This window comes from Microcaecilia unicolor, chromosome 3 (genome assembly GCF_901765095.1).
Source record: "Microcaecilia unicolor chromosome 3, aMicUni1.1, whole genome shotgun sequence".
In the NCBI taxonomy this organism is placed as follows: domain Eukaryota; kingdom Metazoa; phylum Chordata; class Amphibia; order Gymnophiona; family Siphonopidae; genus Microcaecilia; species Microcaecilia unicolor.
Genome location: NC_044033.1, coordinates 367,958,398 through 367,986,335, shown reverse-complemented (window position 1 = coordinate 367,986,335; position 27,938 = coordinate 367,958,398). Strand labels below are relative to the sequence as shown.

At 45.4% G+C, this 27,938-nt stretch overlaps 1 protein-coding gene across 3 annotated transcripts in view; it reads right to left on the bottom strand.

The window, feature by feature from the left end:
- Nucleotides 1-27,938, bottom strand: part of HSF2 (heat shock transcription factor 2) — a 65,294-nt gene that overhangs the window by 29,063 nt on the left and 8,293 nt on the right. For all 3 annotated transcript variants that reach the window (XR_003941625.1, XM_030198565.1, XM_030198567.1), the window contains exons 2-4: nt 15,586-15,694; nt 12,180-12,307; nt 8,843-8,967 (exon numbers count right to left, since the gene is read on the bottom strand). Coding sequence is in view for 2 of the 3 variants with exons in the window: in XM_030198565.1 (XP_030054425.1) it covers nt 8,843-8,967; nt 12,180-12,307; nt 15,586-15,694 (362 nt within the window). In the remaining variant the exon portion in view is untranslated. The remainder of the gene's footprint in view (nt 1-8,842; nt 8,968-12,179; nt 12,308-15,585; nt 15,695-27,938) is intronic.

Sequence of the window (27,938 nt, the reverse complement as noted above, 5' to 3'; positions counted from 1 at the left end):
GACGCTGAGAAGCATCCTCCATCCGGTCCCCCAAGACTGGCAACGAAATCACCTGATTGACGTGAAAGGAGGATACCACCTTAGGCAAAAATGAAGGCACTGGACGCAGCGAAACCTTTTCCTTAGAAAACCACAGAAACGGAGGCCTACATGATAGCCTGAAGTTCCGAAATCCGGCGAGCCGACGATATAGCTACCAAAAAGACCACCTTCATAGTAAGGTCTTTTATCGAACAAGACTCCAAGGGCTCAAAAGGAGAACCCACCAAAGAGCCAAGAATGATACTAAGATCCCACTGAGGAACTACCGGCAGCTGAGGATGAAGCAACTTCACCCCTCTCAAAAACCGGACCACATTCGGGGAAGACGCAACCGACTTGCCCTGCACCTTACCCCAAAAACACGCCAAAGCAGCCAGCTGCACCTTCAAAGATGACAAAGAAAGGCCCTTCTCAAAACCATCCTGCAAGAAATCTAAAATGAATGTCACAGAAGCTGTCAAAGGGACACACGCCCGGTCCCCACACCAACCTTCAAATATGCACCACACACGTCGAACGTTTGCGAGACTGCAGCATCGTCTGAATCACCTGAGGGGAAAACCCCTTCCTTCTCAACCGTTCTCTCTCAAGGGCCACACCGTAAGAGAGAACCAATCCAGATCCGGCATGACAATTGGACCCTGACACAACAGCACCGAGCCCCCCAGTCGCAGAGGCTCGCCTTTTAACAAGCGCATCAGATCCCCGAACCACGACCGACGCGGCCAATTCGGAGCCACCAACAACACCGGACCCGCATGACATTCTACCCTCTGTAGGACTCGACCTATCAAGGGCCACGGGGGAAACACGTACAGCAATACCCGCTGAGGCCACGGAAGGACCAACACATCGATCCCTTCCGCTAGCGGATCCCGACGCCGACTGAAATACCGAGGAACCTGAGCATTCTGTGCCGACGCCATGAGATCCACTACTGACACTCCCCACTTTAGAACTATCTAGTCGAACACCGACCGGTACAGAGACCATTCTCCGGGGTCCAACATGTGCCTGCTTAGAAAATCCGCGTTCACGTTGTCCACCCCAGCCACGTGCGCCGCCGAAATCTGCACTAGATGTCTTTCTGCCCAACTAATGAGCAGAGCCGTCTCGATTGCCAACTGCGGAATCTTTGTACCGCCCTGCCGGTTGACATACGCTACGGCTGTCACGTTGTCGGACATGACTTTTATCGCCTTTCCGACCACACTTGAGCAAAACGCCAACAGAGCTAGCCGAATCGCCCTCGTCTCCAACCAGTTGATAGACTACTGAGCTTCCTCCGTCGACCACCGCCCCTGCGCGGACCGACCGAGACACTGAGCTCCCCAGCCCAGCAGACTGGCATCCATTACCATAATCACTACTACTACTACTACTATTTAGCATTTCTATAGCGCTACAAGGCGTACGCAGCGCTGCACAAACATAGAAGACAGTCACTGCTCAAAGAGCTTACAATCTAATAGACAAAAAATAAAGTAAGCAAATTAAATCAATTAATGTGTACAGGAAGGAGAAGAGGAGGGTAGGTGGAGGCGAGTGGTTACAAGTGGTTACGAGTCAACAGCAATGTTAAAGAGGTGGGCTTTCAGTCTAGATTTAAAGGTGGCCAAGGGTGGGGCAAGACGTAGGGGCTCAGGAAGTTTATTCCAGGCGTAGGGTGCAGCGAGACAGAAAGCATGAAATCTGGAGTTGGCAGTAGTGGAGAAGAGAACAGATAAGAAGGATTTATCCATGGAGCGGAGTGCACGGGAAGGGGTGTAGGGAAGGACGAGTGTGGAGAGATACTGGGGAGCAGCAGAGTGAGTACATTTATTAGTAGAAGAAGTTTGAACAGGATGCAAAAACGGATAGGGAGCCAGTGAAGCGACTTGAGGAGAGGGGTAGTATGAGTAGTAAAGCGACCCTGGCGGAAGACGAGACGGGCAGCAGAATTTTGAACTGATTGGAGAGGGGAGAGGTGACTAAGTGGGAGGCCAGCAAGAAGCAGATTGCAGTAGTCTAAACGAGAGGTGACAAGGGTGTGGATGAGGGTTTTGGTAGAGTGCTCGGAAAGAAAGGGACGGATTTATGGATGTTGTAAACAAAACGACAGGTCTTGGCGATCTGCTGGATATGAGCAGAGAAGGAGAGAGAAGAGTCAAAGATGACCCCAAGGTTTCGAGCTGAGGAGACAGGGAGAATGAGAGAGAGCAATCAACAGAAATAGAAAACGGGGGGAGTGGGGAGGTGGGTTTGGGGGGAAAAATGAGAAGCTCGGTTTTGGTCATGTTTAATTTCAGGTGGCGTTCAGACATCCAGACAAGCAATGTCAGACAAGCACGCTGAAACTTTGGTTTGGATGCAAGGTGAGATATCAGGGGTAGAAAGGTAGATTTGGGAGTCATCAGCATAGAGATGGTAGGAAAAGCCATGGGATGAGATTAATGAACCAAGGGAAGAAGTGTAGACAGAAAAGAGGAGGGGACAAGGTCAGAACCCTGAGGTACGCCGACAGGCAGAGGGATAGAAGTAGAAGAGATCCACCAGAGTGAACACTGAAGGTGCGGAGGGAGAGGTAGGAAGAGAACCAGGAAAGGACAGAGCTCTGGAATCCAAGTGAGGACAGGGTATCGAGGAGTATGTTGTGATCGACAGTGTCAAAAGCAGCGGAAAGATCAAGAAGAATGAAGATAGAATAGAGACCTCTGGATTTAGCCAGTAATAGGTCATTGGAGACTTTAGTAAGCGCAGTTTCGGTTGAGTGGAGAGGGCGAAAACCAGATTGTAGTGGGTCAAGAATACCATGTGAGGAGAGAAAAATCTAGGCAGCGGTGGTGAACAGCACGCTCAAGTAATTTGGAGAGAAAAGGGAGGAGGGAGATGGGTCAGTACTTAGAGGGACAAGTAGGGTTGAGTGAAGGCTTCTTAAGGAGAGGTGTGACCACAGCATGTTTAAAGGCAGTAGGGACAGTTGCAGTGTAAAGTGAGAGGTTGAGAATGTGACAGATAAAAGGAATAAGAGCAGGTGAGATGGCATTAAGAAGGTGGGTAGGAATGGGATCAGAGGAACAGGTGGTACATTTTGAGGAAGAAAGGAGAAGTGTAGTTTCCTCTATAGTAACTTCAGGAAAGGAGGAAAAGGAATGAGGAGAAGGAGAGAGGGGGAACGGACTAGTGAAGGGAGAGGTGGCAAGGTAGAGAATTCAAGGTTTATCTTTTGAACCGTGTCGTGAAAGAATTCAGCAAGGGTCTGAGGAGATAATGAAGGGGAGTTGGGGGAGGGGGCACATTGAGGAGAGAGTTCAATGTGGTGAAGAGAAGTCGAGGGTTAGAGCCAAGAGAGTTGATCAGTTAGATATAATAATCCTGTTTGGCGCGTAAAAGAGCAGATTGGAAGGAGGTCAGCATGAACTTAAAGTGTAAGAAATCAGCAAGGGCCCGAGATTTCCGCCAGAGGCGTTCGGCGGAGCGGGTACAGGAACGTAGGTAGCGGATATTAGAAGTCAGCCAAGGTTGGGGTTTTGTACGTCTTATAGGGCGGGTCATCAAAGGTGCAAGACTGTCTAAGGCAGAGGATAGAGTATTATTGTAAGAAGAAACAGCCTCGTTGACAGACGTGGATGGTGCCACAGTAGAGAGGAGGTTTGAAACATGGGAGGATAGAGATGAAGATGAAGGGTCAATATCGTGAAGATTCCTAGATAAATTAGATAAGATAGGACGGGACTGGGGAGGGAGGAGATTTAAGTGTGAAAGTTATAAGATGGTAATCAGAGAGGGGAAGATCAGAGGCAAGGAAACTAGAGGGTGAACAGTTGGAGGAGAAGATGAGATCAAGACAGTGACCATTTTGATGAGTGGGGGAGGTGGAGCATAGTTGGAGATTAAAGGAAGATGTTAAAGCGAGTAACTTGGAAATATAAGAGTTGGAAGGATCATTAGCAGGAATATTAAAGTCACCAAGGATGAGAGAGGGGGAGGAAGGATCATGGAAGAAGGCAAGCCAGGCATCAAAGTCACTGAGAAAGAATGAAAGGGACTTATTAGGGGGACGATAAATGACCGCTACTCGAAGAGGCAGAGGAGAGAAAAGGCGGATAGAGTGAACTTCAAAGGAGGAAAAACAGTGAGATTGAGGTGGAAGAAGGGGTTGAAATCTGGAGGAGGGAGAGAGAAGTAGTTCAACACCACCCCCGCGACCAGCAGGGCAAGGAGTATGTGAAAAAAGATAACCACCATGGCAGAGGGCTGCGACTGAAGCAGAGTCATCAGGGCAGAGCCAGGTTTCTGTTATGGCGAGCAGATGGAGGTGACGCGAGATAAAGAGGTCCTGGATATAGGCGAGTTTGTTACAGATAGAGCGGGCATTCCATAGGGCGCAAGAGAAGGGCAGAGAAGAGGAGGGGAGTAGAGGAATCGAGATGAGGTTAGAGAGGTCGCGGTGAGATCTGTAGAGTTGGGATAATAGTTGGTGAGGAGGGCCAGGATTGGGATTGATGTCACCGGCTGAGAGTAAGAGGAGGAGTAAAAGAGAGCGGAGGAGAGTAGGAGAGGTGTGGCCACAAAGGCGAGAGGTATTTAGGTGGAATGGGGAAGGCAAAATGGAGGGAAGAAAGAGCCGGAGATTAAAAGCCAAGAGGGAGGAAAAGGGTAGGAGAGAAGGTGAGGTGATGAAGTCGATGGATGGGCAGTGAGTTCCTGTAGCGGAGAGAGGTAGGGGGTGAGGGAAAAGATTAGGAAGGGACAGGGCTAGGAAGAGAATGTGAATAGGGGCCATAAACGACTGAGGTACTTTAGCAACTGGGAAGAAGATTAGATGTAAAGAGAAAAATGCCCCGCGCACCCAAAGTGGGTGAAAAATCACCCACTGAGGAGGTTCCAACGGATTGCCCTTTTTCAGATGGGCTGAGCACAGCCACCACTGGAGACTGCGCCGAGGAGCCCCCCTCAATGGCAACCGCAACTCCAAACTGTGTACCTGAGGAGACCACCGGGACAACAGAGTCGCCTGAAGCTGATGCATATGCGCCCCTGGCCCATGGTACTACCTCTATTGTCGCTGCCATGAGGCCCAGAACCCGAAGGTACATTCGAACCGTAGGACTCTGAACAGACATTAACAGCCGGACCTGCTGCTGAAGAGAGGCGATCCGAGAATCCGGCAGAAAAACACGACCCACTGCCATGTCAAACCGCACTCCCAAGTACTCCAGACTCTGCGATGGGATCAACTGACTTTTGACTACATTCACTACCCACCCGAGCGATTCCAGAAACGCGACCACCTGAGCCGTTGCAGCCACACTGTGAGCCCGAGACTTCGCCCAGATCAACCAGTCGTCCAGATACGGATGCACCAGAATTCCCTGCCTCCGCAAAGCCGCTGCTACCACTACCATTATCTTGGAGAAGGTGCGTGGAGCCGTTGCCAGACCAAAAGGCAGAGCACAGAACTGAAAGTGCCTCCCTAAAACAGCAAAACAAAGGAAACGCTGATGGGCCTCTCGAATCGGCACGTGCAGATACGCTTCCGTGAGATCCAGTGACGTGAGAAATTCTCCCTGACGAACAGCCACTATGACCGAGCGCAGAGTCTCCATGCGGAAGGATGGCACCTTGAGCACCCCATTGACCCTCTTGAGATCTAAAATGGGTCGAAACTGGTCCTCCTTCTTCGGCACCACAAGGTAGATGGAATAACAACCCATTCCCTGCTTGTGCCGAGGAACGGATACCACAGCACCCAACTGTATTAAGCGACCCACAGTCTCTTGAATAGCCTTTAACTTGACTCGAGAGTGACAAGGAGAGGGAAGAAACAGATCCGGCAGCGGGTGCTTGAACTCGAGTGCATAACAGTCGCGAACGATCTCCAGCACCCACTGATCTTAAGTAATTTGGGTCCACCCCTGATAAAACAGACGAAGTCGCGCCCCAACCTTCACCAGAAGCTGGACCCGCAAACCTTCATAAGGAAGACTTATTACCATTTCCGGCACCTCCAGAGGAGTCCCGACCTCTTCGACGTCCCCCTCGAAAGGACTGCGTCCGCTGGAAAAAACGGCTTTTAGAAGGAGACACAAATCTGCCTGGCCTGTACTGCCTTGCGTCCTTAAACCGACCTCTAGCCGAACCACCTCGACTAGCCGCCTTAGGCCGTAACTCCGGCAACCGTGAGACCTTGGTATCCCCAAGACCACTCATCAGTTTATCCAAGTCCTCTCCAAACAACATAGAACCTTTGAAAGGCAGAGAACACAACTTTGCTTTAGAGGCCGCATCTGCCACCCAGCCCCTAAGCCAAAGAGACCTGCGAGCCGTCACCGTCAGAGCCATATTCTTAGCCGAAGCCCTTAGCAAATCATAAAGGGTGTCTGCCAAAAACGAAGATCCCATCTCCAATTTGGCCAGGTCCTGAACCAAATCAGTCCTATCTAATGCAGGCTCATCCAAGAGCTTCTCTGTCCAACGGAAACAAGCTCTGGCTACCAAGCCCCCACACACAGAGGCTTGCAAGGTCAAAGCCGACAAATCAAAGCTGCACTTCAGAAAGGACTGTAGCTTCCTATCCTGAGGATCCTGTAAGGCTGCACCGCCATCCACCGGAATGGCCGTAGCCTTAGTAAACGCCATAACCACCGCATCCACAGTAGGTGGTTTCAGCAGGGCCAAATCTTCCGGAGGCAAGGAATACAGCCGCGCCATAGCCCTAGACACCTTACAAGCAGCCTCCGGCACAGACCATTCCTGAAAAACCATGTCCAAAATGTCTGAATTCATGGGAAAGGAACGGGAGGCTCTCCGAATCCCCTTAACCAAGGGATCTACCTGGGGTCCCTCCGCAGAGGGAGTGGCCGCCGGAGCAAACTTCAAAGTAGAGATCACCTGATCAATGAGCTCTAACAACTCCTCCTTATGAAAAATGCGAACCACTGAAGAATCTTCCCCAGGCCTTAGCCCATCCTGATCCTCAGACACATCTAAGAGATCCTCCTCTCCTGGGTCACTCCAAACATCCACCCACGGGCGCTTAACTCCCACTGAGCTAGCAGCCTCCAGGGAACAAACAGCCTGAGATGGGCAGCTCTCCAGGCATTATACAGCGACCAAACTCAGGGGGGAAGCCAGACCCCCCCCCCGACGCTGCTGAAGCCCCAACACTTCCCGCAGTCTCCGCAATGGACCCCCCTTGCTCCTGAGGCAGCAGGTCCATCATGTGATCCGCGGCTAAACTAGGCGCGCTTCCCGCCACACACGGATCCCCCGGCGCCGGTACGGAATGCGCGTCCAGAAGGGCTGCGCTTCCAGCCAAAAATGGCTCCGCCGAGGCCGACCCAGGACGCGCAGCCAAAATGGCCGCGTTTCCTGCCAAAACCGGCCCTGCCGTTGCCGGCCCGGAATGTGCGGTCAAATCGCCATCCAACACTTCCACTGACTTAGGGGAAAACACGGGGGGGCAAGAGCGCTGACAACGTAGGCTCCCCACAAAATTTACATTGGCCACCTTTCACTTCAACGACGCACTTCGCGCAAAACCAACACCTCGCCGGCTTAGACATAATGGCCGCGAACACTATAAAAACAAACAGTTGCTTTGTGCTCTGACAGACTAATAGGCAAAACCGCCTAAGGCAAGAACGCCCTTGAAGACGTTTTATCTCTGGACTGCCACAAGAACGGCCAAAATAGCCGCCTTTTAAAAACGTTTATTTTTTTAAACCTCGTTACTGCTGCCTAAACGCCTCAAGGGTACAGAACGAGGTCTGTAGCCGAGGTCAAGCAGTCCTCCAGAGGAAGAGCACAGGGGGAGTACCCGGCCACCCACGTGTGACACCCCACAGGGAATAAGAAGCCCCTTAGGACTTACACCCTGTAATAGAGATCCAAGTGTGGGTTCTCTAACATTTACAACCCAACCTTGAAACCCCAAACGGGCCTAACAGACTGAGTACACTGCACAGGCTGCACACATCTACCCTCTGCTGAGACTGAGAAAATACTGGTTAGTAGAAGGTCTGCACAGGCTACTTGTATAAGAAGTTTTAGTGTTCTCAGTCTCCCTCTGCTGGTAGGAGTGCATAACCCAAGCATCTTGAACGGTCTAGAGGATTGCTGAGGAAACAGCAGTTAGGCTTGTCCCCAAGGTATCGCATTTTGATAGATCCACTACATTACGCAAGCTACAATGGCTACCATTAAAGCCAGGATTATTATTTTTTTAATAATATGTTTTTGTCTTTCAAATATTATATGGCATGACACTGGATTACATGGAGTCCTTAATAACTATTGCCCTATGCAATAACACTGCTGGTTCTAGGGACTACCTTAGACTTCATCTTCCAGAATGCAAGATAGTACGCTACACGTCGGTTCACTCTGCAGACTTTAGATACCAAGGTGCTAACCGGAGGAACTCACTGCCAATGGCAATCAAGGGTCAGCCTGATTACTTGATATTTCGCAGAAGACTAAAAACTTTCTTTTTTGAGAGGTTTCTACCCATTGATGGAGCGTGTTAGATGTTTTATTATTTGTATCTTATTTGTGCTGCTCTGTCTTACTTGATATTTTGTTTATGGTATTGTAAACCTTGCCTGTTTTACTTATTGTAAGCCACAGTACGTTCAGGACAATGTGGGGTATAAATGTCAAAATAAATTACTTGTGTGTCTAAAGCCCTGTAGAGTTCAAAATATAAAGCTTTCTTCCTCTCTCTGCCCCAGTTTGCATCCCCCAGATCACTACAAAGTGAAGTAGTTTGGCACTTTATAAAAGCACATGCAAAGAAGTGTACACTGGCATATGGTACCTCTTTAGTGTACACAGCATGGTTTCAATAGCCTCCTGTTTAGCTTGCACATTGTTGGCACTGTTTAAAATTTCTGATAGGTCTTCTGGTCGCATTTTTGTTTCTTCAGGCCTTGCAGAAGAAACCTGGTTGTGAAATAAAAAACACATTTCTCAAAAAACAAAAGGCTGCAGGTTTTTGTTGAAGGTGACAGTTTTTAATGGTATTTTGAAGGCTTTATACAAGATATGACGATTCATATATTTACCATACATAATTGACTATAAACCGAGAATTCTGGAACAAAAAAAGGGCTGTAATTTAAATCTCAGTTTATATTAGTCTGCTGGCATTCCTCCCTCTTGGTGTTTGATATTAGTTCCTTCCCTCCCCCGTGTTGTCCCTCCTCCACCATAATGCCCCATCCTCTCGAACACAGAGCTCCCCTCCTGACACACCTGTAGGACCACCGCCCCAGGCCTACCATTTAATCTGGTGATCTACTCGAGAGCCACGGAAGGAGCTATTCTCAGGTGCTCTGCCAATAGTGGCTCCAGTCCCAAAATGGCTGACATGACCTTCAGCAGCAATTGCATGAGACTGTCGCTGGAAGTCATGGCAGCCATTTTCAATGAGGAAGATCATATAGGCAGGAGTACGCGTGTGAACAGCCTCTGCCCTGACTCTCCACTAGACCACTAGGCCCTGGGGGGTTCTGGAGGAGGGAATAACACTGGACACCATGGGGGAGGTGGGGCGTCCCGTCCTTCAAGTAGGAAGTTATGTCATAAAGGGGCAGGATGAGTAGAGTAGGCCGCAAGCTTGGCAGAAGACAGCTGAAAGGAATCACTGCTGTCATTCTGCCACAGAAATGCAAGTTTTTAAAAGGGGGGGCGGAGACAGGAGTCGAGAGATATGAGAGTGAGAAATCGAGGACACGTGGGATGGGAAGTGCTGGGCCCTCAAGTAGAGAATGACACGGGGACAAAGTATGTCCCCGACCCCGCAGGTTCTGTCCCCGCCCCGTGGGCTCTGTCCTCATCTGCAGAAGCCTTAAACACTTATGATTTTATATTTAAATCTTTTTATTATTAAAGTATAAAAAGGAACAATATGTTGTGCAACTGTTGTGTATAAATTACAAATAGAGAACAACAACAATGAGCAGCTATAATAACCCTCCTTCCCACCACCACCCTCTACCCTTCGAATCCCAACAATAGGTGATTTCTACTACACCAAGAAATCCTAATTCACACTGTTAAAATGTCCAGGGGTATAAAATACAACCTGTTCTATATGCCCTAGAGGGGAAAAATATGCCCTATGAAGCACTGTTATGGTTTTTTAAATCTGTGGATAAATAAGAAGTCATCAACAATCTCAGGATTCAATCTAGCTCTATTGTCTTCCACAGTCCTTCCTGGAATAGAAGTTGTCTTCTTAGAAGATGTGCTGGTAACAGGATGTACAGGATCCCACATGCAAATTTTGCTAGCTGTGGCCAGTATGTTTGCTTGTTTTTCCAAAAAATCAAAATATCTTTATAGGCATCACTTAAACATAAATAAGAGTCCAGTTCATTAACAGGCTTCAAAGTAGAAAATGACATGGGGACAAAGTTTGTCCCCGTCCCTGTGGGCTCTGTCCCCATCCCCATTCCTGCGGTTACTGCGGCTCCTCATCCCCGGGTCATTCTATACCCTCAAGCACTGCCCGGCTGGTCAGTCCGCCCCTACCAAAGACCTCAAAGGAAAGCTATAGGCACACTATTTCAAATGGGAATGAAAAGGTAAGGGTTAAGCATTGTGGTAAAAGAGATAAGACAATTGGCATATCTGAGCCCTTCAAACTTATAGGGATTCCAAGAATATGCATGATGATTCTTCTTTTATGATTTGAAATGCCTTCAATGTCCATGCCAATACTTAGTTGATTCCTGTGTAGTCCAGTATTGCATTATGCATCCCGTTTGCTTTTTTGGCCACCGCCACACACTGGGCAGAAGATTTTAGCTTACTGTCTACATCGACACCTAGATCTGACCCCCAAGATGGACAAAAAGGGTAACGTCAAAGAAGTACAGGCCTACACTGAGCTCTTTCCCTACACGCTGTTTGCCTTTTTCCGTTCAGTGTAGCAGTTTGGAAGCGCACAGCATCCACATCCTTTACGTGCTTCACTTTGCAGCGTGCTGAGAGACTTTTTTGGAAGACATCACCTGTCTTTTAATGAGAGTTTCGGTGATACATCTACTATTCTGTGTTGATCTTCTAGACTTCTGATGCAGGCCATATAGTTTGAAACACAATTCATGTCGGGTATTAGTGTCAGGTATTTGGACACCCTTGACAAGAGTTTTTTTTGTCTCCCCTACAGGTAGATCTATCTTACATCATCTTCTGTAAAGTCCGGAAAAAAAATTCAGTTCCTCTGCTATGGCATTGACCTCCCTGAGTGCCCCTTTTACTCCTTCATGATCAACAGTCCCACAGGAGCAGATTCCACCCTGGCTCAGCAAAACCTTCAGCCCTTTCAGAAATTCAAAACGTCCAATGGGGACCTCAGCCCAAAGTTCTGCAATAGTACATGTGAAACAGGGATGTGTCTTAACCTAGATCAAAGTTACCATCAAAACTTTTAATTTATTTAATTTTTTTAACAGTATCAGCATAGACCAGTGATTGATAATACATGCAGAAGGCACTGTCCTTGTGCTGCCTGCAATACAAAGCAGCTGAGACAGCATAGCATGGTGATATGGAAGACTCTTGCTGCTTCCTTTATAGTACCAACATCCATTCCTTGCACAAAATTCAAGATTGGATTTTAACTCTCCTCTATTCTGTTTTTTACTGGCACAGCATGTGATTTTGCTTCAATGGAGAGATGCAATAGCAGAACCTGATATATGCTACAGTGGTTCTGGAACATCATAAAGCTGGATGGTCCCATCCTTCACGCTGGAGGACTTTTCAGATTGGAGAACCAGTTTAGACTATAATGCCTAAAAGTTGGATTCTTAATTGCTGATGCTTTTTGTTTGATCTACTCACTTCCAAACAACTCAATGAGTTTCAGACCTGGATAAGAACCCACCCGGTCTGATACTGTACTGTTCATTTACAATTAAAAAGAAAAAAAGGGGGGAGGGGAGAGAATGTTATCTTAAAAAGAACAAATTTGTGGCTAGTTATATATTATTGTTTTTCAATAAAGATGACTTAAAAAAAAAAAAAAAAGACTGGATTTTACTGTTGCCAACCCAGCAGCTTCTCAGCACATTTTTGGAGAAGGAGGGCAGAGGTAATTCTTATGCTTGATACCTATTTGAAGGCACTTGCTTTCAGACACTCACCTTTCTTTTTATATTTTCCAGCAACTCATCCTGTCCCTGTTTAAAATATGGATGCTTAAACTCCACTGGCCCATCCCGTTCCTGCTTTATGATGCCGGAGTCCACATGGACCACCTTGCGGAAGCCATCTGAAAGACAAAAAAGGAATGAACAAGATGAAGAGAAATGAGAACATCATTTAAAAATTGAAATAAATGCCTGCCTCAACCTAGTAGCTCTCAGCTTACAAACAGTGGCCTTGATCATAAATCAGATGCTTTAACACTTCAAGCATACAAGAGGAATGAAGTGCCCTATATATAGGGCATATCAAACAAGATTACTTGCCTGTAATAGGTGATCTCCAAAGACAGCAGGACAAATCCTCACTTATGGGCTATGCCATCAACGGAGCCTAGTGCGGGAACCACTACTCCAGCTACTTTTGAATATTATTATTATTAACATTTGTATAGCGCTACCAGACGCACACAGCGCTGAACATCCAACACAGAGACAGTCCCTGCTCAAAACAGCTTACTACCTGCTGCTGCTGCTATGCAGGATCCCCGCTGTCCATTACAAGCATAGAATACAACTCCTCTTTGGGGGAGAAGCGTGGGTTGAGAGGATTTATGTCTGCTGTTCTCCCAGAACATGTACTACAATTAAAATAAATTCTAAACACAAAATAAATTCTGGAGAACTATCTGGCCAAATCTGTCCTATCGAGAGTCCTGTTCTAGATAGCAATATGATATGAACATATAGACAAAAGTCTTTTACAGCCCTTGAAAATCTTTTATATGGACACTGACCTCAATTGAACTATCGATGCAGTAATAGCTCTGACCTCCTAGTGTTAGCCCAGCTTGTGCATAGGCAAAGGAAATGCAGTCTGGTAACTAACTGGGAAGTGTATGGTTGCCAATGAAAAAAAGAGGAAACAAAGCCCCCACAGAAAGGCAGACTCACTTTCTATGGGCTTTATTCTGTTCCAAATAGAAGGCTCTTTCATAGTATGCTTGCACCCTTGTGGAGATGAGATGAGATACTGCAAGGCCTATTGAAAGTAGAAAGATTGTGGATGCCTGCGAAGTGCTCTATTCAAATAGTGACAAAACCCACAAGGAAAAGGTGCGATACTGGACCTCATGCGCAAAAATGGAGAAAGTCTGCCTAACATCCAGGTGTGTGCCCACCTGTGCAGCAGCATTCAATGCCGATAAACTTAGGTCTATTTCTGCCTGCAATATTCCTTCTTTCAATCCACTCTGAAGGGTTCTCAAAAGTTCCAGAGCATCAGATGATGCCGTTGCTTCTGGAACCTTTCTAATGTAGCCCTCTCCAAAGACAATGACTGACCGCACCTAGTCTCAGGCATCTGCAATCTCTTCAAGTCAGGCACAGGCTATGCCGCTCCAGCTCCACTTGCCTACACAGCTTCGGCAGTGGTGCATAGTATTGGAGTCAAAGGACCTTGTGGGCTAGAGGAGAACTTGCTGATCCTCAAAAACATCTTTCAGGCAAAGTGAGTGTGCATAGCTGCCAAAATGAAAGAGGGAACTAAAGCATCAGTGGGAGAGGTTCCTTTTAGAGACCATTTTGGCACTGAAATGGCCAGAAATCCAGGTTCAGGTTTCAGCTGAACCCCCCCCCCCCCCCCCCCCCAATACTCTCCACCTCCCTCATTCCGCCCAACCCACCAACCACCCATAGGCCCTCCCTGGGTGTACCTTAAAAAGCCATTGTGGTCTAATGGCCTCTTCAGAGCAGGAATGAACCACCCCTTCTCGTTCCTACCCGGTGCCACTGCTCAGTAAAAATGGCGATTCTCCCACCCATGCTGGTGTCAATCTCAAAATGGTTGCCAGGACCTCCCGAGGCAGCTGGAAATCCAGGAATCCATTTTAACTAAATCCAGCCAAGCACCAGAGTGGGGGCACTCCTGCACCCATTACCCATCAACAACATGGTACATCCAGAGGGGGGGGGGGGGGGGGAGGAGGTGCCTCCTCCAGTAGAGACTAACTGCTTTTTTTCAGTTTCAGCCGAAACCAAACTGCTACTGAAACTGTCTGAACACTTGCAGGTGAAACTTGTCTGGTTTTGGCCAAAGTTTGGTTGTGTGAATGTGAACCAATGAAGCCCACTAGGGATTTTTAGAGTTTGCAGTCAGCTGTCCTCTGCTAAACCCACAGATTACCACTCCCAGGAACTTCAAGCACAGGCTGACAACCAGGAGAGCCATTTTAACAAGGACTTCTCAACAAGTCTTGCACGTTTAGGTTCCAAAGTCAAACCAGATGTAGTTAAATATTTGAGACAGGAACTTTGTGAGAACTTGTAGAAAATGCTTATCTGAACTGTGCACAAGTAACGAAAACGTAACATTGAGATGTTTCCCATTTTGTATTTAGTTATAAAACTGATCAAGGACAAGCATGATATTAGAGTCTTACTAAAATACAGTAAAGGAGTCCAAACACTAGTCTACACTGCGGACATTATAACAGCCTGATGCACAACCCAGAATAAAAAGCACATTGCTGTTACCAAATGCAAGGACTATATGCTCTGAAAAATTACAATCAAAAGCAATACACTTCTCAAGTCACTGTAATATGTCCTTAATAATACATAAGTATTGCCATACTGGGACAGACCAAAGGTCCATCAAGCCCAGCACCTTGTTTCCAACAGTGGCCAATCCAGGTCACAAATACCTGGCAAGATCCCCAAAAAAGTACAAAACATTTTATATTGCTTATCCCAGAAATAGTAGACTTTCCCCATGTCCATTTAATAATGGTCTATGGACTTTTCCTTTAGGAAAAACCTTTTTTAAACTCCACTAAGCTAACCGCCTTTACCACATTCTCTGGCAACGAATTCCAGAGTTTAATTATGTGTTGAATGAAGAAATATTTTCTCTGATTCGGTTTAAATTTACTACATTGTAGCTTCATCGCATGCTCCCTGGACGAGCGCATCCGGGCCATTCTCCCAAGTCTTCTGGAAGGGCTGCCAGTCATGAGAACAATCAGCCTGCTGTCCTTGGAGAATACCTGCTACAGGTATGTATCTTCATTATATTTGTTTTATTTGTGAAAGGGTACTGATCCACTTGTCAGGTCAGGTGAGTGTTCCAGCTGTGGCAGCTGGTGTAGGCATGTGTGGGCAGACCCTCAAGAAGATGGGTGTTTGGTTCTGACCCAAAGCAGCCTGAACAACTTACACGTGTGGGAGCATATCTACATGCATGTTCCATGCCTAGAGAAAAGTCTGACAAGAGTTTCACTTAAGGTTCTAAAGCAGAGAAAATCCAGCAAATTTGTCCATTAAGAGTAACTTGTCATACGGTGCAAAAGAAAACAAGCAGACATATTTCAAGGTAGCTGGATAGAGGCAAAATTCCATGGCTTACACATATTGAGCTGTCTGACGAAGCTGGCCATATTGTTGTGCTTGAAGTATTTGGGCAGAATCTCTTTTGCAAACCTCTGTTCATCCAATACCAAGAAACTCTGGCCATTCTAGAATGAAGAAAAAATATTATGTTAAAACTTTTTGTTTCAATGTACACTAGTAATTCCCCCCCCCCCCCCCCCCAAGTAAATCAGAAGTGCTGCTTGCCTCATAAGATCGAGAGGCTTAAAAAAACATAAAGGGCATGCAGTGATAATTAGAACTAAATACAACAAAATCAGTTAAACAAAAGGGCTGAGACCAGGCTTGTCCTTGATAATGAACCATACAGAACCAACCAGTTTTATTAGATAATAAATTTTCAGGCTAACAGACCATGCGTTAAAAAAAAAAGTCATGGGTTTAAGGTAACAGACATTTGAATAAAAATGTATTTAGAACCAGGTGGCAGGAGGATAATGAGGCCTGACACACAGCCACTCTTTTTCCACTTGTGGTGTGTGCATATAGACCAGGGAGAAAGAGGGGGAAGAAAGAGAAGCAAAGGATGGTCAAGCTTTTGGAAGTGCCATGGAAAGGTGAGGCTGCCTCTGCTTTCTTATCCCTGTGCAGAATTCTGCATAAATCCTGCAATGTGCAGTAATGCAGAATTCCACCACTAGTAAATCTGCTTGATATCAAACTGTTTGTCATCACTAGTCTTCTCAAAAAATAATCGAGGTTCAAGTAGTAACAGATGCTACGTTCAATATTTGCTAGTTATTAGTGTGACCTATTTGCAAGGATTTTGTTAATCTATTGGAGTAGAAGGAATGCATTCCGATTTATTCTTTCCAACCCAGTGGAATGCTGGGGGGAAAAAGTAATACATAAGGGGTCAAGAATATGTATACCTGGAGGAAAATAACTCCAGAATTAAAAGAATGGGTCCAAACTTAATGGGGGGGGGGGGGGGGGGGGGGGGGGGGGAGTGATTAAAAAAATGGGCAGGCAATCCCCTGGTGGGCAACTGTCATAGGGAACAGTGGGAGACAGTCTGTAGATTACAAGCCTCTGTGCTGCTTCCCTCAGATTTTGTGTTCATTCTCCAATTGTGGCTTGGGCTGCTTAAGACTGATGCAGCCTGTTTGACATGTTCCCCAGGATGCAACAGGACCTCCTTGCAGTAGTACAAGGCGGAGAGAAGGCAGTGTTATGTCCCACTATTATCCAACAGCCTTGAGCCATCCATCTTGTGCAGGTGTTATGGCTGCTCTGTCCTGCAGAGTCTGGAGTGGACACAAGCACTGAAACCCAAAGAAAGCCAATTCTGAGCAGGCAAATATTTGTGCTTCAAGACCCCTGGGCAGCCTGCTCCTCAGCACAGACTAGTGATTGCGCTATCAGCAGCAGCAGCCCCATCCTCCCTCCCCACACCAGGAGCTGCACTGCAGGTAGACTAAGCCTCACTGAGCTGCATAACACCACAGCACCCAACAAGCACTAGGCCGACTCAGGAGTAAGGCAGGAAGGGCCAGTGGCAGAGGGCAAGCAGAAGCAAGCCACCAGAGGGACATCTTGTGCATTGGTTCCTCTCAGATGACAGACTGCAAATTATAGCCCCTACATGAGGGTACCCAAAACACAAGTCCCATCCGAATGAATAGAAACTGTGGGGAAGGGCCAACCTGAACACTTGTTGTGATGGGAAGAATGGAACTTCATGATCAGGTGCCTGGGGAGGGAATGAAGAGCAAATGTGAATTCATTGAACTAGCTGTTTCATGGGTTTGGGAGGGGAAGTAGAGCATGGAATGACTGTAGCAGAAAAGCAGAGTGGGTGGGAAAGTTTGAACAGAAAGAAGGTGGGCTGGAAGATAGAAGGTAAACAAGGGATAAAAATGAGAGATTAAGTTGTGGGGAAAAAATGGGGCAAGATATGAAAAGATGAAAAGGGGAAAATGGAGGCGTAAAATAAAGATGAGAAGGGTGAAGGGAGTGTGCAAAAAGGATGTGGAGAGATGGCTGATACTTCTTTACTGTACTTGTCACTATAATAGTACCCCTATACTGTATTTGTTCACACCAGAGTCTGTAACCACCTCCCCGGAACTATGTAAGCCACTTTGAGCCTACTCATAAGTGAGAAAAGGTGGGATACAAATGTAATAAATAAATACATAGATGGCAACTGGAAATCTAAGGGGCTATGACTAGATAGTCTGTTTATCACTACCCAAGAGAAATGTAGGCAAAACCAGATGAAAAGTGAAAGATTAATGCCAGATACAGGGGAGAAGCAAGAAAAATGGAAAATGGACACTAGTCTCTACAAAAGCAGTTAAAAGTGAACAAAGAAGAAAGACCAGGACTGAAGTGATTAGAAAAATATTGTACCAGTGACACAGAAAAAGGGTCTTTTATTTTTACTTTGGATTAAAATGTGCATCTCTTGAATCTACTACTACTACTTATTTCTATAGCGCTACTAGACGTACTCAGTGGTGTACACTTGAACATGAAGAGACAGTCCCTGCTCGACAGAGCTTACAGTCTAATTAGGACAAACAGGACAAACGAGATAAGGGAATATTAAAGTGAGGATGATAAAATAAGGGTTCTGAACAAGTGAACAAGGGTTAGGAGTTAAAAGAAGAATCAAAAAGGTGGGCTTTTAGCTTAGATTTGAAGATGGTCAGAGATGGAGCTTGACGTACCGGCTCACGAAGTCTATTCCAGGCATATGGTGCAGCAAGATAAAAGGAACGGAGTCTGGAGTTAGCGGTGGAGGAGAAGGGTGCAGATAAGAGAGATTTACCCAGTGAACGGAGTTCCCGGGGAGGAATGTAGGGAGAGATGAGAGTGGAAAGGTACTGAGGAGCTGCAGAGTGAATGCACTTATAAGTCAATAAGAGGAGTTTGAACTGTATGCGGAAATGGATAGGAAGCCAGTGAAGTGACTTGAAGAGAGGGCTAATATGAGCATAATGACCCTGGCGGAATATTAGTTGTGCAGCAGAATTTTGAACAGATTGAAGAGGAGAGAGATGGCTAAGTGGGAGACCTGTGAGAAGCAAGTTGCAATAGTCTAAGCGAGAGGTGATAAGAGCGTGGATGAGGGTTCTGGTAGTGTGCTCAGAAAGGAAAGGGCAAATTTTGCTGATATTATAAAGAAAGAAATGACAGGTTTTAGCAGTCTGTTGAATATGTGCAGAGAAGGAGAGGGAGGAGTCGAAGATGACCCCAAGGTTACGAGCTGATGAGACAGGAAGGATGAGAGTGTTATCCACAGAAATGGAGAATGGGGGAAAGATAAGAAGCTCAGTCTTGGTCATGTTTAGTTTCAGATGGCACTGAGTCATCCAGGCAGCAATGTCAGACAGGCAGGCTGATACTTTGGCCTGGATTTCGGCTGAGATTTCTGGTGTGGAGAGGTAAATCTGGGAGTCATCAGCGTAAAGATGATACTGAAAACCATGGGATGAGATCAGAGTACCAAGGAAGAAGTACAGATGGAGAAGAGAAGAGGTCCCAGGACAGATCCCTGAGGTACACCAACTGACAGTGGGATAGAAGTAGGAGAGGATCCACTAGAGTATACACTAAAGGTACGCTGTGAAGCACCAAAAAACCGCCCGCGATCCGAGACACTTGAACCAACGGAGTGCGGAGAACGCCTAGAAGAGCCCTAACAACAAACAAACTGGAGAGGAGCGTAGGCTGACTGAAACACAAATATGCCGAGCCCCAGTGCTACCGCCGAAACATCTACAAAATGGCGGCGGACCTGCGAAGTCCGCCAAGATCGTTCCCCCCTAAACACAAGCAGCGCGGCCGAAGGAAAGCCACATACACACTCGTAAGTAAATACTCACAGGTTTCCCATCATCTGCAATAGAAAGAAACTGTCTGGCTGACTTTCCGTTTTTTTTTTTTTTTTTTGTCTTAAGAGAGCCAGTCTCCTCCTTACTAGCACGAACGGGAGGCAGAGAAGTGGGGGGGGGGGGGGGGGGGGGGGGGAGGGACCCAAACAGGCATAATCCAGCCTAAGACCCCCAGCTCAACTAAACCTGAGGGAACAGGTTAGGAGCAAGCTCAGAGAGCAGCACAGGATATGTCCATCCATCTGCTGAGATAGAGAGAATACTGAGGCTAAGATGGAGGCACAGGTCCATATATGGCAAACCTCTGAGGTTCTCTCTATCTACGCCTGCTGGTAGAGGGACATAACCCACTCGTCTCTGGATTGATCTGTGGGACGCTATGGAACCGAAGTTTGCTGAGGAAGAGATGGGGCTGCCTGAAGAGAAGCTCCTGACTTCTTCAAAAGAAAGACATTGTGCATTAATAAAACAAAATCCGGGGAAAAAGGAACTGCAAGGGATTCCCCTGCTCCCTGTACATCACTTCCCTCCATCAGAGCCTGTGCCACAGTAGCGCGTTGCACGTCTATCAACCGCCATGTGCTGAGTGGGTAACGCGCCAACGCGCACTGCACTAACTGCCCCGAGGAAACTGCCGAAACTATCACCTGCGCTGCCGACTCACCAGAAGCCTGAGGGGAACCCCCGTCACACTGAATACCCACTGCGGGCTGACAGTGGAGGGACTCACACTCCCCCGATGCTGCTCTCTGGCCCCCACACTGGGAGAAGCTTAGCCGTCTCAGAAGGCACTGACATGCTCCACAAACGTCTGCCCCAAAATTGACTGGGCAGAACGTCTAGTTCCTCCATATGATTAAACAAAAAAAAGTCTCTTACCTTTTTTTTTTTAAGTCAGGAAAGAAAGGAAACACCCGATCAGGCCAACAGCCCCAGGCGACGGAGGAAAGGTAGGGGGAGACCGGGAGGGACCTGGCACCACCAGGTGTACACCACAAGCTGCAAACAGCCACTCAACCCCTGCCTGTGCTAAACTAGGCCCAAAGGACACCAGTAGCCAGATCAAACCAGAGCTGCAGACAGATGTCCTTCCACCTGCTAGATAGAGAGAATACTGAGGTTTGCTTGGCTGCACAGGTCCACATACAGCAAACCTCGGAGGTTCTCTCTATCTCTACCTGCTGGTAGAGAGACACAACCCACAAGTCTCTGGATTGATCTGTGGGACGCCATGGAAAAGGAAAATAAGGCACCCAGGGAGTCACCATAACTGAATTCCCCAGGTTTTCATGAGGGTCATGGAATAGAAGCTGCTCTGGTAGTGCTTAGAGGGCTGAACAAGGATCAGGAAGGGGCGAAGACCCAAGGCCGATTTAAAAAAAACAAAAAAGCAAAAATCAAACTTGCAATGTCAGGTCTGAGGAGAAAGGTTAGATCATTCTTCTGTGGTCAGCATTAGTGATGATTTCATGCCTGTCTTAAGTACCTGCAACATTTTTCTGGCTTTATTGAAGGAAATTGGTTCAAAAGACAGATAAGGAGCCATGAGGACGACTGTGTGCTGGAACAAACAGTGAAGTGCTGGACTGCAGACATAATACAATAATATTTCTGTTCAGAACATTGATGTTTAGGCAAAAAATAGAATCCAAGCACACGCACATAATGTACGTCCAAACTCCGAGCACACCTACAATTTTCCCAATTTATATTTGCTATACTGCCAAAACTGAACACAGACCTAAGCAGTACACAGGCTAAGAGAAAAAGTTGGAAAAGAACTACAATGTGGCGATAAGAAAGCACAAGCATCAACTAGTAGCAAGTAACACTGATTTTAGGGGAGGGTGAGAAAGGTCAACACATAAGGTAGGGGTTAGAAAGAAAGAAGGGCGGGCTAAAGGAAAATGATGAAAGGATACAGTGGGTACTAATCACTAAAGGCCTGCCAAAAGAGCAAAATCTTAATAGCTGTTTTAAACCAGGAAAGGGATAGTTCAGTTCTATTATCAGCAGGAAGACTATTCCATAGCACTGGGGCGAGAAAGTAGAAAGCACTCTTCCTAGCTTTCTCATGTGTTTGCCAGTCAAGGACCAGGCAAAATTAAACGATGGTCTTTGAGAGAGCACAAAGTATGAGCCACAGAATATGGAAGTGAGAGAAGTAAAGATAAGGTAGAAGCCCAATGTGAAAGGCCTTGAAAGCAAGCAGAACTTTAAACTGAACCCGTGAAATGACTGATAACCAGTGATGTTCCTTAAGAAGGGAAGAGGCATGGTTGTACATACTGGCATGGCAAAGGACACTAATGGCTGTAGTCTGGAGAGATTGTAGTTTCTTGGTAACTGCCCAGTGTGGTACCAGCGTAGATATTACAATAGTCAAGTTTTAATGTTATAAGCAACCGAGTGTCATGAGTGAAATATTTGTGAACAGAATAGAGCTAAGAGTAAAGAAGCAGAATTTAACTAAGGAGGATACCTGCATAAAGAACGATAGTTGAGAGTCTATGAGGATACCCAAATAGCAGAAAGAAGAAACCGGAGTAATGTGCAGTAAAGCTTTCTAGCACATACATCATGTGTAACAGTGCTGAAACAATTATGTGCAAAATATAGCTGATGCTAGTGTAAACCCATGTGTGCATATTTCTGGCATATTCTCCCAAATTTTGTGTGCACAACTTAGTTGCGCTGCATCGGGTTCATTAGGGTGCAAAATCTTTACTAATGCATTAGGAAAACTCTGCACTCAGTTTTAGCACATAGTTCTAAGGTTACATCATCAGCTTCTTAGCAGTTTACCATTCCTACCACCACCAAATCCAAGAACTACAACCACCCTATCTACCAAAATCATCAGCACTGCAGATACTTTTTGTTTATTAACATTTTGATATACCACCCTTTGTTTTCTAGACCAGTGGTTCACAACCCCGGAGGCACAGCTAACCAGGCAAGTTTTCCGGAGTACTGAAATGAATATGCATGAAAACAACAACTGATCTCCAATCCACATTTATCTCAGTCAGTGTGTCGGGGCTGAATAGGAAGATTACTTCAGAAGCCCAGTAAGAGCAGGACTCTTGCCTGCCCACACTAGCTTTGGGACCGTTCCTCAATTTTTTTCCATAGTGGGGCAGAGTTGTCAGCTATTCCTATGCTGTTCCTTTGGCTTCCAGAGTTCCTCCCAGGTACATAGCTGGTTCTATCCCCGTAAAAATCAGGGTGCCAGAGGCCTTATGTGGAACTGTGTGATCTGTTTTTTTTGGTTTTTTTTTTTTTTTTTACAGTATATTGAGTTATTTTTCTCTTCAATCTTAATTGGAGTGGAGGAGTGGCCTAGTGGTTAGGGTGGTGGACTTTAGTCCTGGGGAACTGAGGAACTGAGTTCGATTCCCACTTCAGGCACAGGCAGCTCCTTGTGACTCTGGGCAAGTCACTTAACCCTCCATTGCCCCATGTAAGCCACATTGAGCCTGCCATGAGTGGGAAAGCGTGGGGTACAAATGTAACAAAAAAAAAATTGTGAAATTCTTCTGATTTTATTGTAAACCACTCTGATCTGTTGGATATGAACTATAACAAATGTAATAAACAATAAAAGTAAATAAAATGCGAAAGAAGTGTAAGCCCTTTGGTGTCCTGTAGGCCACTGAGAACCTAAAAGATGAGTTATTTGATATTTTTATACCACAATATGGAGAAGTGTCTATGAGTAATGGGGAATCTGCTTTGGAGTGATTTTGGTTGTGGAATGGGAGGGGGTAGGAAGGTGGAACAGGATTTTAAGCAGCGTATTGAGGTACCAACATATGAGAAAGGGCAGAGCCTGGATTTCAGTTTTTTTTTAGACAGGAAGGTGATGCAACATCAAGTGATCAACACCTGAAAAGTAACCAGTTAAGTGCTCCAATCATTGTTTTACTTGGAGTTTTGAAGACACTGCAGTAGTGAAGCGTTACGTACCAATATTTACCTTGTTTTCATTGTAACGAAGTTCAGTTTAATTGAGTTTCAATGTACAACTGTTCACCTTAATTTGGATTTGTCATCTGCCTAGGACAGGTTAAGCGGACTATAAATGCCAAAATTAAATTTAAATTATGTTTTTATACAAGATCTTACTGAGATCTGACTACCGCTTGGCTGTTGGCATACCCAAATCTTCTGCCAATTGTGCCAAGAGGCATCAGCTGAAGATAAATGGGTGCATTAAGAAAATGATAGAGGTGTGCAGTGGAGTCTGTTGCAACTACGGAAAAGGTGATAATTAGATTTATAAAAAGGCAACTTGGTCTACTGAAGAGCTCAGAAGTTGGAAAGGAAGTAGAGGCATACTCTAAAATACAAAAGCAGCTAAGTAGGGGGTGGCGGTGGGGGGGGGGGGGTGCTGAGAACTTATTAACAATTGAGAGATGCGTCAATTCTTTGTTTGTAAACTACAAGGAGCTTTAAATAAACCTCATGAGTTCTTCGGTTGGGTGAGAAAGTTGAAAGAAAAGCCACAACTACCCTTGGATTCTGGAATGGATCCAGGACAAGATTTGCAGGTGTCAGATCTAGTAGATTTTTTACATAAAGTTAGAGATATTTATGACTTGCTGAATAGAAGTTCTAGATCCTTGTGTGGTTCAGGATTTATTGACGAGAGATTCCTTTGGAGAGGGAGGGTGAAAGGGAGTTATTTGGAGCCAGGAACATGACTGGAAGGTTTTGCTCAGCTTTCTGTGCAGGTTTTTGTGTATCTTGTGCATTTGAGCTCTATGGATACATTTACCTATTGTTACATCTTGGTTCAAGACCTCTTATCAAGCCACACTAGTGGCTACCGATGCGGTAATGCCAGCACTTTGAATGGGCTCTGTCAGCTTTGCTGAGTAGCTTGATAAAAGAGGCCCTAAGAAAGTAACTAAATTTGAACTAGCTTTATTAGAAATAATGAACACTTCCCTGGAACATTCCCTAGCTCTTGACACAATACATTCAATAACTGAACTTGTCAGTTGGTATCATATTCAGAGTCGGTGGGTGAGTTTCTACACCGGTCACGAAGTGGAAAACACTCTCGTAGCACTTGTTACAATATGTAGAGGGGTTAACCAGGATTAGAAATGGGTGAAAAGTTTCTTCAGATCTTCCGGATGCATTTGATACTGTGAATTATGAAATTCTTCTGCATTAGCTACAGGCATTTGGGTGCTAGGAGTGTTCCTTTGCTGCGATTTAGGCCCTTTTTTGTTTGGAAGAGTAGAAGTTTGGGTTCCTGGTCCCATGGCCATCTTCTCCTTTCTATCCTCCCAGGGTCCAGCATGTCACTTCTGGACACAGAACTGGGAGATGAAATACTTGGGGGGGGGGGGGTATAGGGAGGGAAACTATAGGCTCACATAGATTACGTTCTTGACTTTTGACTTTTAAATTGGACATATAGATATTATTCAGTTTTGTATGTGGTTCATTAAGGATAGAACAGAAGTGGTGGACAGGGTAAATCAGAGGTTCTAATGCAGTGATTCCCAAAGTGGGCAATACCACCCCCCTAGGGAATGCTGGACTAGTCTAGAGGGGTGCAGAAAGACAAGGTGGTAGTACGAGCCGTCATTTGAGTGTTGAAAGCATTACTGTGAGAAATGTCTCATTTCTGTATTTTTAGCTGGTTAGCTTAAGTACACTATTTTATTTTAAAAAATTTTGAAAAATGTGAATTGCTTTTGTGTTACATACAAATTTCAAGTCCATCATTTAACGACTTTGAATTAAATTTGCTGATGACACAAAGTTATTCAAAGTCATTAAATCGTGGAAGGAGACTGGGAGACTGGACACCTAAATGGTAGATGACGTTTAATGTAAGTGCAAAGTGATGCATGTGGGAAAGACGAACCTGAATTATAGCTACGTCATGCAAAGCTCCACGATAGGAGTCACGGACCAAGAAAGGGATCTAGGTGTCTTCGTTGATGATACATTGAAACCTTCTGCTCAGTGTGCTACAGTGGCTAAGAAAGCAAATAGAATCTTAGGCATTAGGAAAGGAATGGAAAACAAAAATAAGGACGCTATAATGCCTTTGTATCGCTCCTAAAATATTGTGTTCAATTCTGGTTGCCGTACCTCAAAAAAGATATAGTGGAATTAGAAAAGGTGCAGAGAAGGGCGATGAAAATGATAAAGGGGATGGGACGACTTCCCTATTAGGAAAGGCTAAAGCAGCTAGGGCTCTTCAGCTTGGAGAAAAGGCGGCTGAGGGGAGATATGATAGAGGTATATAAAATAATGAGTGGAGTGGAACGGGTAGATGTGAAGCGTCTGTTTACACTTTCCAAAAACACTAGGACTAGGGGGCATGCGATGAAGCTACAAAGTAGTAAATTTAAAACGAATTGGAGAAAATGTTTCTTCACTCAACGTGTAATTAAACTCTGGTATTCGTTGTCAGAGAATGTGGTAAAGGCGGTTAGCTTAGCGGAGTTTTAAAAAGGTTTGGATGGCTTCCTAAGGAAAAAGGCCATAAATGGACTTGGGGAGAATCCACTATTTCTGGGATTAGCAGTTTAGAATGTTCTGTACTTTTTTGGGATCTTGCCAGGTATTTGTGACCTGGATTGGCCACTGTTGGAAACAGGATGCTGGGCATGATGGACCTTTGGTCTTTCCCAGTATGGCAATACTTACGTACTACTAAATATTATTTGTTATTAAATAAAACTTTTAACAACATTTTGAATAATTTGTTTTGAGTAACGGACTCAATGGGTGATGGGGGTGCTAGAATAAATTTATGGAACCACGGGTGGGGGGGTGGGGCGGTGGCAGCAGGCTGAAAAAGTTTGGGAATCACTGCACTAATGGGTTGAGCATTCACTGTGCTGGAATGAAACAAAAGCTCAATCAAGATTAAAAGAGTTATTATGGCTGTACAGACCATCAGTTTCAGGTTGTGGTCTGTGTTTTCCGTTGGAAGGCCAGTTGGTATTGCCTGTGGATAAAATTAAGGTATTGGGGAAAACTTTGGATGCCTCCTTTGCCTTAACCATATTGTACTGGTGTGAAAGCAATGTCCGTATTATCTGTGGAACATCCATTATTTGCACTCCTATTTTGAACAGGCTAAATTATTAAATGCTCGTGTTATTTCACATTTGCAATCTGTTGTACATAGGGTTTCCTCAATACCAGTTGAGGAAATTGCAACTGCTCTAAAATATGGCCTCCAGAGTAGTCAGTGGTATTCGGTCACAAGGACAAATTATATCGGTGACGAAAAGATCTCCACTGGTTGCCAATACAACAGCGGATAAAAGGAAAAAAGTTATGTCTTCCCTGATAATTTTCTTTTCTTTAGTCCTATCAGACCAGTCCTGATCAATGGGTTATGTCCCTCGATCAGTGGATGGAGACAGTGGAAGAAAACAGCTCTTTTGACTTGCACCTTAAGGGTTATTATGCAGCACAGAATGTTCAGTATTTCGAATAGTCAGGCAATGGTGCTCAAAATCTGCCTGATGGCCAATACAGAAACTTCGAGACCAAGTAATTTAATCAGGTAATAACATTACCAGCTAGTGAGGCATATACACTGTACTGACATGAGGGACACAGATTAGGAAAAATGTACAAGTAGAATCCAAGATATCTGAAAAACATAGCTTGTAAGCAAGACCAAGGAGAGATTCTGGACTGATCTGGTAGGACTAGAGGAAAGAAAGTTATCAGATAAGGTAGCAAAGCAATGTCCCCATCATAGGGCAGGACCAAAAGATCTAAACACTCAAAAAAGAGAAAGAACCTTGCAAATAAACGTATTAATCTCCCTAGTCTAATAAACTGACAAATATAAATGAATTGGAATAGCCTTAGGAATTCCTTTCTAGCAGTACCTAGTAGACAGAACCAAGAGCAATTAGAAGGGCTCTGGAAAGACAAGGTATGGAAGAGGAGAGAGGATATTCCCATGATAAGAAGGAATAATAGAAAACAGCATTGAAAGATGATGGAAGAGATGTGCAGACCAAGAAAAAAAACTCTCTTTGAAAGAGCCTTGAAGGCAATGGCCCAAGACTAAGAAATATCTATGACGGGAATATTGCAACGACAATGGATGTCCTGGAGGAAAATATCCAGAGAAGGAATATAAAAGAAAACTCAGGGGCTGAAAAACCATTGTTTCCCTATCTACATCTATGACAACCAAGGAAAATTAAGAAGCATCCTTCGCAGAGAGTAAAAAGGGAGACCAATGAAAATAACTATTGATTGACCTTGTGTCAAAGAGTACTCTATTCAGACATGAAAACCCAAATGTCACTGTAAGAGCAAGAAGAGGGCTTAAGGGCCCTGAGACATGAGAAAGGACAACCCATGATGGGAGACTACTAATCTGAGAAAAGAAGCCATAATATTAGAGACTCCTGCAGTTGTATAACAGTGGTGGTTAATACCAGTGCTATCAAGTTAGCTGCGCAAAACAGCTAGGCTGTAGAAT